The 12,638-nt window shown below is 37.4% G+C and overlaps 2 protein-coding genes across 3 annotated transcripts; one reads left to right on the top strand and one right to left on the bottom strand.

Annotated features, from left to right (window-relative positions):
* Nucleotides 1-450: 450 nt before the first annotated feature.
* Nucleotides 451-6,893, bottom strand: LOC306885327 (tripartite motif-containing protein 16-like). 2 transcript variants are annotated; one of them, XM_079441780.1, is made up of 7 exons: nucleotides 6,242-6,868; nucleotides 5,788-5,883; nucleotides 5,428-5,661; nucleotides 4,175-4,322; nucleotides 3,991-4,038; nucleotides 1,341-1,495; nucleotides 555-1,137 (listed from the first exon to the last, which is right to left on the bottom strand). In XM_079441780.1, the coding sequence occupies exons 1-7, from the start codon at nucleotides 6,815-6,817 to the stop codon at nucleotides 1,072-1,074; spliced, it is 1,323 nt and encodes a 440-aa protein (XP_079297906.1). In that variant the 5' UTR covers nucleotides 6,818-6,868; the 3' UTR covers nucleotides 555-1,071. The 2 variants fall into 2 exon arrangements, with proteins under 2 accessions (XP_079297905.1, XP_079297906.1); XM_079441779.1 differs by having other exon boundaries at nucleotides 451-1,495; nucleotides 6,242-6,893.
* A 3,021-nt stretch (nucleotides 6,894-9,914) lies between these two features.
* LOC306885339 (snaclec agkicetin-C subunit beta-like) lies at nucleotides 9,915-12,438 on the top strand (the record flags this gene model as incomplete). The annotated part of the gene is made up of 3 exons (XM_079441793.1): nucleotides 9,915-9,951; nucleotides 10,021-10,248; nucleotides 12,077-12,438. The coding sequence occupies 3 exons, from the start codon at nucleotides 9,915-9,917 to the stop codon at nucleotides 12,436-12,438; spliced, it is 627 nt and encodes a 208-aa protein (XP_079297919.1).
* Nucleotides 12,439-12,638: the final 200 nt, after the last annotated feature.

Genomic DNA, 12,638 nt, shown 5'->3' with positions numbered 1-12,638 from the left:
TATCCCCTCCCGGTCGCAGTGAAGCTTCGTTCGACTTTTCGTAGATCATCTACTCTTCCCTGTGGATGACCTCTGACCTACTTTCTGTAGGATCTGAATTTCTGGCTTTGAATTTTAAATATTGAATTTAATGCTCCGAATTTCTTCTTCATCTTGAAAACTTGAAGCTGTATTTTTTAAAACTGGATATTTTCATTCAAAGAACTCAGAACAAAAAATCCGCTGTTTGAAAATACATCTATTAAAAAACTGCTATAAAAAAATCAGTTGTTTAATTTCAAATGTTCATTATTCAAGTTTAAAAAAATTCAAATTCAGAACTATGTTAAATGCCACATTATATTCAGTTTTGTTAAATTATAAGCTCCATACTTGATAAAGCGATTTATGAGTCAGTAAGAGTCTCTGGCCTTTGATCCGCTCTAGATGGCTTCATTCATTCATTCGTATGACATTTACTCAAATTTATATCTGATATCACGGTGCAATACTACATCAAATATTCAGATGTATACAGTAGGCCTACTTGTCAAAACGAAGGTAATTTGATTTTTAAATATTTTAATCAATAATATCCACCAAGGCTGTATTTATGAGCTCAAAACAAAACAGTAATATATGAATATATAAGTCATATAAATGTCAACCCAGATTCACATCAGTCAGTCATATGTAATTTCCACATGTATTCTTATTCCACCTTTACACTACAGTTAACAGATGCATCTGATTATTATGAATCTAATAATATCTGAAACTGATCAAATCATGCAAACATGTAATATGGATGTAAAATAAACTGCATATGTCAGTATACTGGACATTTAATATTTACTCAAAATTGTTACATTAAAATCTACAAAGTTTACACAATAAGTTGTTTTCTCAAATATTATAACAGTAAGACAAAAATATTCAGGTAAAACATGGCATAATAAAATCTTACTTTTCAGACAGTTTGAGAGATGAGGAAACTATATCAGTTTCACTGATGATTGACCACCAACATAAAACCCAGGATAGAGCGTCTGAGTGAATGTGGTCTGGACTGAGTGGATGAGGTTCATTGTGTCAGAGACGCTGTAGAAGGACAGAGTTCCTGCTCTGAGATCCACATACACTCCTATTCTCCTGCAGCTGGAGGGAACAGGGAGTTCAGTCTCTTTATTATTGTACCAGAATGAGAAACTGGAGGAAGAGCAGAACAAACTCCAGGACTGATCATTACGTCCAAACAAACACTTATACACAGATCCCTTCCTGCTGATGCTCTTATATGACACTGATATAAACACATCACTCCCACTCCACTCAATCTCCCAGTAACAGCGTCCACTCACACTCTCTCTACACAACACCTGACAAATACTATTAAATCTGTCTGGATGATCAGGATACGGCTGAGGTGTGTTAGTGTTAGTCACCACTCTGTTCTCTTCAGACAGACGGAGGTGTTTCTGTGCAGTGTTTGGATCCAGAGTGAACTGATGGGAATCTGATGAAGATAAACACAAAAAACTAACTGTAATCAGTGGTTGTTAAAGTTAAACTGTAAAAAACTCTTTGCTCAGACTGAAAAAGTGATTTTTTTGAAAATGGATTCATTTTATTTGGTTATGCTTTTCTTTTCTTGTACATGAACACAAATGCTCACACATTCACATGCAGGTCTACAATTCACACACAAGCACAGAAAGCTGCAGATATCTGGACAGAACAGACAAACAAGTCAAGCTGCATTTTCAGAAAAGTACTGGATTTGTTGTATTGTTGCTATGATGATCAGTCAGTATTAAAGTATGAATGAACTATTGGGCAGCACGGGGCACAAAGTAGCACAGGGTCAGCCTCAGAAGTCACTCCCACGGAAACTTTTCTGGAAACACTTCAGGAATGTGGAAGTCGTCATCTGACTGGTTGAATTAAACCGGATTTCCGGGAGACGCGAGTGACGCGTTTATTTTCGGTCCGCCGGGAAACAAAGATGCCGTGGCTCCAAACTCGCTCAAGAAAGAAGAAAGCTGTCGTGTTTACAAATGAGACGACGAGCGCTTATCAGGGTCAACTAAACGCTGGATTTTCAAAAGTATGTGAAATATTTAAAGTTCGCGGCATAGAATCGTTTAAATACATCGAGAGTTTCACACACCGGTCTGTTATTGTGGCGACATTTCCACGCCCCGAAACGAAACGAACTGTGATTGGTTGTTTGACATGTCGGTCAAACGGCCTCATGGGCGGGGCTTGGCCAATGAAGGTCTGGCGACGAGAGACTAGGGGTGCGTTCAGACTCACACCGGGGCCCGATGTTTTGCTCCGGTTTCCGGGTTGAACGACATGTTTCCTGGAAACGGTTGCTATTGTATTGTGGAGTGACACTTTCATAAACTTTTCTATGCTCCTCTGATTATATAATGGTACATATTACAATATCATAGCACAACAACAGTGATCAGCAATAATGATAAGCCTAATACTCACAATAAAACTAAGAAGGTCATATAGATCATAACACAGTCTCAGAGGTAAGAAGTGGATTATCCTTCTCCTGAAATTTCTTTTCATCCTGAAATGCGAGGCAAATGTTGGATCACAATAATTAGGAACCGCAGGGTCCACAAATCCCTTCACTCTACTGGGATGTTCTCTTTTATTCTGGACGGCAGTGACTGTAACATCGAGCGTATTTTGCAGTATTAAACATGCATTTATACCGATTTCATCAAATTTACAGTATTTACTAGTTACCATAAACAGAACATTTATTTTATCATTGTAACATGATATTTCTGGCTTAAGAAAATTTCTTAGCTAGTTTTTTAATGCTTGGATAACTAGCAGAAGACACTAACCGGTTTTAAACTCCAGCTGTTCAGATACAATCTGCCCTGCCGTGCTATTCTGTGACATTAGCGATGTAAGATTACTTTAATACATTCTAATGAGAAACAGGTCAATAAAGACTGACAATCAATGTTTAATGTTCAGAAATTGTTATTTCAAGACATGTAAAGCACTTTGGCTCGTTTATATGGGCCGTCCCAGGCATGGCTGCAATATGTTCAGTCAAACTCAAAAATCAGATTACTTTTCATTCTTAAAAACACCATTATTTTATTTAAAATAAATAATTATTTTATTTTATTGACAAAATATTTTAGTTGGTCTTGTATATTTTTTTCATAAGATCAGAACATTTTAAGCTGTCAAACGTACCCCTCAGATGTTACAATGTACCCCACCTACGGGGCATGTTGTCACATTTCACTGCTGGTTATATTCTGTATAATTGTGTATGTGACCAATAAAAAAAAATCTTGAATCTTGATTTCACTTCCTATTTTTGATGTTAAAAATAAAGAAAAACGTCTACACTGTAAATATGAAACAAAGCGTCATATTTGTACTAGACAAGTGTGAGATTACTGTGAATAATTAAATATACTCTGAACCCCATGTGAATTTACACAGTTTGAGAAAGTTAAAAAGTGTTACTCTGTGCCCCGCTCTCCTCTATTGGACATCAATTTATTATCACGTCATTTATTTGTATGTTGGTTTGTAGTGATTTTAAGAAAGTAACTTCAAATTAAATGAGTGTTAATCAGTATTGCAGTACTTTATGAAACAGTATGCAATAATAACGTACTGAGTGTAAATTATAAATTATAATCACATTAAAAATGGCCCGTGATTTACCACCAATGCCACGTGAGCTGCTGTCAGAAGATCATGTTTTGTAATGTTGTCCAGCTCAACCAAACGTTGGCTGGCGGAGTTACTGTAAATAGCCTCCAAGAAGGCAGAGTAAGCTGTAAGTAAGTTGATTAGAACCTTAGGGAAGTAATTAGTAAACTGCAATATTCTGTAATAAATTTGCCTAAACTGCACATGATTAATAAAAACACTGATAATGTTTTCTGTCACTTTAAACTAAACTTACTAGATGAAGTATCTCAGTGTGTGTTATTGTGTTTGTTAGTGACTTACATTGTAGGAAGTCCTCTCTGGTCCTGGGAACAATGTTACTGTGAGTGACTGAGAAAATAACAGATATAAACACAGAGAGAAAACCATGCCTGTATCCATTCCTCAGACATTTCTAACATTTTCATGATAATATTAGATGGTGTTTGTCTCATTACAGACAGCAGATGAATCTCTAATATTTTACCAGATATCTTTTTCATCTCCTCTTTGCAGAAATCCTCCAGTTTGTGTCTCAGCTGACGGACAGATTCTCTCACAGTATCAAAAGAAGAGAGGAAACTGACAGAGATGTTTTCTGAAGATTCAGGAGGAGCTGAGAGAGACTGAAGACTCTACAGGAATAACAATCAATAAACCAGAAAAACATCTGATTATTAAAAAAAAAGAAATGATAAAATAATAGTGAGTGCAAAGAAATAGTAAATAGAGTGAGAGACATTTCTGGTAAAAGTTCACAAGTCTCTTGTTCCAGCTTCCAAACATGACTGCCTAGAAAAACACCTGCTTTCTTTCAATTAATTCCTCAATAATGTAATGTTTAGCTGCCCACTTAAAACACTACATTAAATAATATGTGAATAAATATTTACTGTGTCATGACGCATCATTGAGAGAAGTTTAACCCTCTGGTCATCCTCACATTTATTTATTTTTTTTAATTTCATTGAAATGAATGTATTATATTTTAGTTAGATTTTTTAGTTTGTTTTGTTTTTAATATTTTGTATTTTCAGGTTAGGTTAAAGTTTATAAATTATATTTATGCAGTAATTATAATTAATTTATTACCTCTTAACCACTGTTTGAGCAAAGACCTGAAAATTACATTTCTATCTGAAACTAAAGACACTAGGCAGATTCTTTCAGAAGTAGAAAAAAGTCAAATAGAAAAAAAAAAAAATCTATATAAGTTTATTGTTATGAACAGTGCACAAAAATATTATTTAAAAATTTGATATGAAATTTTTTATTTTTTTATTTTTTGGTGTGTGTTCATGTAGCAAGAGCCAAAACCTTTACCAAGCTTCGTCCCATTCCAATAAAGTACAATAATAAGAATAAACAAACAAAATATAAACATTATTGGACAAAATGATCTAAGAGTACCAGAGGGTTAAACATGCTTAAGACTATGATTTTAATGCTTAATTGGGCAAATAAAAGAGTCATATAATGCGTATTGGTCTCTATTATTAGCATGTTTCATCAGGTCACCTCACTGCTGCAGAGTACCTGACTGAAACCAGTTTTACAGTAAAAACAACATCACGAGACAATATTCCTGACTACATTCCCAGCAGCAGAATGATTCTTATTCAATCAGTCAATCAGTGTGCTTCAGATAATAAATGTCAGTTAATTAAAGACTAAATTTAGTCGCTGTAAAAGCAGATCTTGCTAAAGTCTACTCTGTTTTTTTTTCTAGATCTCTGTTACCTGCAGGAAATGGATGTGATCGTCTGTGTGTGAAAGCTGCTCCAGCTCAGTGTTTCTCTTCTTCAGATCATCAATCTCCTGCTCCAGTCGCTCCATTTGTCCTTCAGCTCGACTCACTGCAGTCTTTTCCTGATCTCTGATCCGCTGTGTCACCTCAGAGCGGCTTCTCTCAATGGAGCGGATGAGCTCAGTAAAGATCCTCTCACTGTCCTCCACTGCTGTCTGTGCAGAGCGCTGTTAGACACACATCACAATCAGCTCTTACTGCTTCCTCACAGCCTGAGAGCCACAGCGGCTTCAGTGGGACTGAAAGAGGAGAGTCAAACTGAGTCTCAAACTTCTCTTCTTCTCCAAACTCACCTTATGAGACTCCACAGCCGCTCTCAGCTGCTCAAGATCTTTCTGTCTCTGCTGGATTCTCTGCTGGATTTCACTCTGTGTCTCCTTCAAGTGTTTCTGGAGGAGAAATTAAAAGCAAACCCAAGACTTATTACATAAAACTATCACAAATTCATCATGTAAAAAGGTGCCTGTTTTCTTCATTACAGCGTTTCTCAAGAGTTGTAAAATCATTATATGAATTTAGGTTAGACATGAAGTCCTTTCACATAAAGGGGACATATATGATTATTCCTGAGCAGAGAACTTGAGCAATGTTACAAAAATGATCAAAGTTCAACTCCTGCTCAAATACACAGAGCTGTGGTGTAGTAACACCCAATGGGAGAGTAGATCACATGATGCACCCATGATACAGCTGGATACTGCAGTGAGGAGAAACACTTGAAGTGTCAGCATTCATTTCAGTTCATACCTCTTTCTCTTTTCTCTCTGCTGCAGTTGATACAGTCTCATGGTTTTTATGTTCATCTGTCATACAAAGTACACAAACACATTGCTGGTCAGTACGACAGAAAACCTCCAGAAGCTTATCATGTTGATGGCAGATCATCTGCTGCAGTCGTTCAGTGGCATCAGTCACTTTGTGTCTCTTTCCTGAGCGAAACTCCTCATGACGCTCAAAATGAGTTTGACAGTAAGACTCCAGACACACCAGACAGGACTTGACAGCTTTGTGTTTTCTTCCAGTACAGATGTCACACTCCACGTCTCCAGGTCCAGCAGGAACAGCAGCTGTTAGTTTGGTCTTCTTCAGTTTCTCCACCACTTCAGCCAGCATGGTGTTTTTACCTAAAGCAGGTCTTGGACTGAAGGTCTGTCTGCACTGAGGGCAGCTGTAGACTCTCTTCTGATCCTCTTGATCCCAGCAGTCTGTAATGCAGCTCATACAGTAACTGTGTCCACAGGGAATGGCCACTGGATCCTTCAGGAGATCCAGACACACTGGACACAAGAACTGCTCCACTGAAAAAACACCGGCTTCAGCCATTTCACCGTCTACAGCAAAACAGACACACAAACAACAGCTCAACAGCAGATCAGTTTCTTTTAACTGAGTTTCCTGGTTCTGTGTTTGAGAGACTTGTGCAAAACAAGTTTGTCTGTAAGTCTGTAAACTCTCATACTGAAATGTCCACTAGATGTCAGTCTCACACTGAAATGCAGAGTTAGTGAGAACACAAAGTTAGATAAATACCTTTACAAAATAAAAATACTAATACTGCTTCCAGATTACTCAGGATTATTAGAAAGCTAAAGGCAGGAGAGTTTGATCAGGTTTGGAGCTAAACTCTGCGTGACAGTGGCTCTCTAAGACCAGAGCTGCTCTGACATTCAGAAAAGCCTCATGTTAAATAATTAGTAACACTTTAAAACACTGGTCCATTGTTAAAGAATAACAACACAGGAACAAATGAGTAACACACTAACTAACAGGAAACTCATGATGAATGAATTAGTGAGTAGTTCACAAGGTGGCTCTGACTGTTGTGATATTAGCAGGGCTGGGGAGTAACGAAATACATGTAAAGTCGTTACGTATTTAAAATATAAAATACCAGTAACTGTATTTCGATACAGTTACATTTTAAATTTGTGGTAATCAAATTACAGAATGTGTGTGTGTGTGTTATTTACGAGCATGTTTAGCGCCATTATCGTGTTAGATTTAATATTAGAGAAGATGTATTACGCACTTCTAGCTTTCCACTTAACTTCAGAGATTCCTTTACATCTACACACACAATACTGTTGACAAACTTTGGAATAAACACTAGCACTAATGTGTAATGTTTCAGTAAAGAGAGAGTTTTGTGACAAACTGAGTTTTATTCTATTTTCAGGAGGAACAGAAAAAGCATCAACACAGATCCTCTTCTGATTCCTGATCTACACGCTCTCCTGGCAAGACTGTATCAATAATGTCAATTTTAAAAGATCAATATTTTTGTCACTCATTTCAGAAAGTGAAACCCATATATTATCTAGATTCATTGCACATAGTGAAATATTTCTTGAAATGTTGATGATTATGGCTCACAGATAATGAAGCGCCAGCCCCTGCAGGATAAACACAGTAACACACCAGCACTGGATACAGTGTGAAATAATGACAAACAGCCCATGGTGAAGAGTTTCCCGTTTATTTTAGTATAGCTAACCTTTCACAATGTCATGCCATAATACACATTCATAATGACTTATACAGCATTTTCAATTTTAAGTACCTACACAGTATTACTTGCAAAATATCCGTTTTAGTTGTATTAAATGTGTGTTTGCCAATATTATAATTTCAAGCAAGTACTGAAACAAAATGTAAGAAGTGAGAGAAGTGTTTAGATTATAATGGATAGTTAAAGGTTGGTTAGTTAGTAGCGCGCGGCTGCAGCATCATCTGAACAAACTGATCAAAACACATCAACATCAGCAGATCATATTCATTATGATTTCTGATTTCATCCCTCTTTTAAACGTGCATTAATAACCCATCACGGTTTCCTTGCATAAAACAATTAATTTACAAATAATCAAATACATTAGAAAATATCTTTAATATTTTACCATGTTATTAATAATATAAAAATATTATAGGTTTTATTAAGCGATTGCCTTCTCAATCTTCTAATTTCAAGCAATTACTAAAAACATAGTGATGTGTATAAAGTCTGGTTAGTACAGTAAGAAGTATTACCTGATCTCACCAACGCCTTGAAGAAACCGAGACGAGCACGAATAATCCCCCTGTGGAGGCTTTACACTGCTGTAACATATTCAACACAAACAAACAAACAGAGAGACAGATGACAAAGTTTCTTCTTTTGTTTATTAGCAAACCAGCTTTTAGGTGCATTATTATTTTGTATATATTATGTCTTTGTTGCACGTTGAAATGACGTCTCCTGAGGAGCCAGAATGAAAGTTTATATGACGTCTTCTGAGCGTCCAATATTGATGTCAGGACGCCTCTAGAAGGTTCAAATTTAGTTCAGATGTGCTCATTGTGGACTTATTTTCAACGTCTTATAAGATCAACTGCAGTCTCATTAGACATCATTTATACTGTTTCTGTACAAAATAAACGGCTGCCTTCAATTGCAAATGAACTCAGAGACACAGTGTTTGTATGAAAATGGCTCATTATGGCTTCTGTGATGAACATATGATCAGAAAATACTGCCAGACTGCCTTTAGTGAATCGTTTCAAAGAGTGTTTTCTAAATTATTTTTCATTTTTAAAAGAAAAACAAATCACAAAGTTTCAAACTATATTGAGAAATGTCCAATATTTTGGCAACACTAATGCAAAACAATTGTGAACCAGATATAAATAAATGTCCTGTCTTGCTCACTTTCCTGCGAACAGCCGCACATTAATCGTGGGACTAATGAAATTCAATAATAACAGCAATCACATTTAACACATTTAAAAACCTGACAGATTAATCACAAGATGTAGGCAAAACCTTTGTGTTTTTATCTCATATTTGACATATTTTACTGTGAGACACAGACATCTTTAAAGGTGATGGTGAATAGTGCTGAAGGTGAAACCTGTGCAAATAAAACATATGGAAAATAGAGAATACATAGAAAATATAGCAATTTCCATCACATTCTCCCCCTTCTCTGATCACATCAGTTGAGTTGTATTCATAACATGCCATCACTCTCATAGAGCAAGAAAGCTTTGAGCTGTGAGACACAGACATCTCTAACACATGTAGCAAGCTCAGCGGAAGTTAAATCTTCTACTCAAAATACATTTTATATCTTTCAGAATCATCATCCATTGAATTTTCATCATATTTAGACTGTAGGACCATGTCTTTGTTGGATACATATCTGGATAATCATCATTATCTTTCACTGTAACCCATTTATGTCATTTGATCAGTAGTTTCAGTGTTGTTTCATAACTACTGGCCAAATTCAAAAACAAAACTAAAGAAGGGATGAGTGCAGATATAATAATCAGATAGTATCAAGCTGCAGACAGAAACATCTGACTCAGGACAGAAAATAGTGTAATACTGTATATAGGGATTTTTACATTTTGCTTGAATCTATATTTTCCTTCTTTAGAAATGGACCAAACTCTACATTTCATTCTTCTTCTCATTGGTTAGTGTGTTTATGGTTTATGGTTTCATTAGGATTGACCCTGTTATGATCAAACCCTCTCTTTCACAGCTCTCTTCTCCGTATCTGAATGTGTTCAGCGTCAGTATCACTTTATAAATGAGATGAAGACCTGGCCTGAAGCTCAGAGATACTGCAGAGAGAATTACACAGATCTGGCTACCTCTGACAACATGAACGACGTGAACGAGCTGAAGAAGAGTGAGAAAGATGGTGGTGTTCAGCATGTCTGGATTGGGCTGCAGAAGACGGGTCGTGATGAATGGCAGTGGTCTTCAGGTGAACCTGCGCTCTATCTGAACTGGGCTTCTGGACAACCCGAAGGCAAAGATGATTGTGCAATGATGTTGAATGGAAAATGGGAGGATTTGCCATGTAGTGATAATCGTCATTTCATCTGCAACAACAGTGAGTGCAGCTATTTAACATTACAACCATTCATTGATAGATTTTCCATTTACTAAATTTGATAATAAGCACTATTTTTAATTTGATATTGTATATAGAAAAGACTGGATATTTATCATACTTTCAATGTTGATAGACAATATTTTCCAGAAAAAAAAATGTCTAGTCCATGTAGGAATGAAAGTGCATTAAAAACTATTAAACACTGTGTGCGACTATAATGGTTTAAAAGGACAAATATACAGTCCAGTAAAATGTTTCTGTGGACTAGTTAATTAACATTTAGCTGCAGTGTAACATCTTCCTCTGTTTGACGTTTCTTTCGTCTGGTTCTTTGTGTCTGAATCACGTATTCCTGAGAGGAAATATAATGCACAAATACACAGCACTTCAAAATCATCATGATGTTCACTAATGTTAAATCATTAAAATGATCCTGAAGATATGGTGAATATTCAAAATATCAGCAGCTTTAGAAAGAAAAAGTTTTGAATGACATGTTTCTGATGTCTCCACCACTGTTCCTGTTCACATTTAATCCATAAAGCAGCATAAGAATAATGAACAAACTGATTCATATATGTGTTTCCGTTTGTTTTTCTTACAGCGAACACAGGACTCGTTTTTGTCAATCAGATGAAGAATTGGAGAGATGCTCAGATATACTGCAGACAGACTCACACTGATCTGGTCAGTGTAAGAAACGAGAATGAGAATCAACAGGTTCAGAATATCATTAGTGATAATCATTCATCTGGATCACATGTCTGGATCGGTCTGTTCAGAGACTCATGGCAGTGGTCAGATCAGAGTAACTCCTCATTCACATACTGGAAGTCTGCTGAACCAAATGGTAGAAGTGATAATAATAATAATAATAATAATTCATTACATTTATATAGCACTTTTCTAAGCACTCAAAGCGCTCTACATTGTGAGGGGTGGTGTCTCCTCATCCACCAGTGTGCAGCATCCACCTGGATGATGCGACGGCAGCCATAGTGCGCCAGAACGCCCACCACACACCAGTTTACTGGTGGAGAGGAGACAGAGTGATGAAGCCAATCAGTAGATATGGGGATGATTAGGAGGCCATGATGGTCAGAGACCAATGGGGAAATTTGGCCAGGATGCCAAGGTCACACCTCTACTCTTTTCGAAAGACATCCTGGGATTTTTAATGACCACAGAGAGTCAGGACCTCGGTTTAACGTCTTATCCGAAAGACGGTGCTTTTTGACAGTATAGTGTCCCCGTCACTATACCAGGGCGTTTGGACCCACACAGACTGCAGGGTGAGCACCCCCTTCTAACACCTCTTCCAACAGCAACCTAGTTTTCCCAGGAGGTCTCCCATTCAGGTACTGACCAGGCTCAACCCTGCTTAGCTTCAGTGGGCAACCGGTCTAGGGCTGCAGGGTGATATGGCTGTGGCGTAGAAGTGATGAGAAGTGTACAGTGACAGAACCAAACTCTCAGGGAGAATGGTTAGACATGACTTGCACCAAGACATATCCTTTTGTGTGTCATGAAGGTGAGCAGATCCTCACAAAACACACACAATTCATCATCACCTCCAGTTATCTTCAAGTTTACGCTACATATCTGACATGATCAATTCCACAGTGTTTGTTCTGCATGTTTTGTTTTGTGGATCATTGTCTCTCTAGTTTCTGCTTGTGCTTTGTTTGGTTTCCAGATAAACTGATTGTGATCAGAGAGAATCTGACGTGGTCTGAAGCTCTGAGATACTGCAGACAGAAACATGTGGATCTGGTCTCGGTTCATTCAGAAGAGATTCAGCATGAGGTGATGAACGTGGTTAAACGGGCGTCTACTGCGGCGATGTGGTTGGGTTTACGTCACTCCTGCACTGTGGGCATCTGGTTCTGGGTGAGTGGAGAGACGGTGTGCTATCAGAACTGGGCTCCAGGGAACGGCACATCAGAGGAAGACTGTGAACACACAGTGAGATCTGGAGCAGTTCAGTCTGCAGGAGATCAGCGCTGGATCAGCCGTCCTGAAACTGATGAACTCAACTTCATCTGCAGCAGATATTAAGCGTGAATGGATGCACTTTCATGTAAGATCGTGTTCACTTTATCTTCATTTCCAAGTATCACTTGATTTGGAAATTATAATATATAATCATTTCAACATCAGTAGGCAGTTGTACCTGATGGTTGTGATGGCTGCTTGCGAAACACTACACTGCAAAGCTTCAAAACTTTTGCAAACCATATGTTTTGAACCAGTTATTA

The sequence above is a fragment of the Barbus barbus genome, assembly GCF_936440315.1.
Source record: "Barbus barbus genome assembly, chromosome: 19".
Classification (NCBI taxonomy): Eukaryota; Metazoa; Chordata; class Actinopteri; order Cypriniformes; family Cyprinidae; genus Barbus; species Barbus barbus.
Note: the sequence above shows the minus strand (reverse complement) of the source record. Positions and strands in the feature narration are given on the sequence as shown.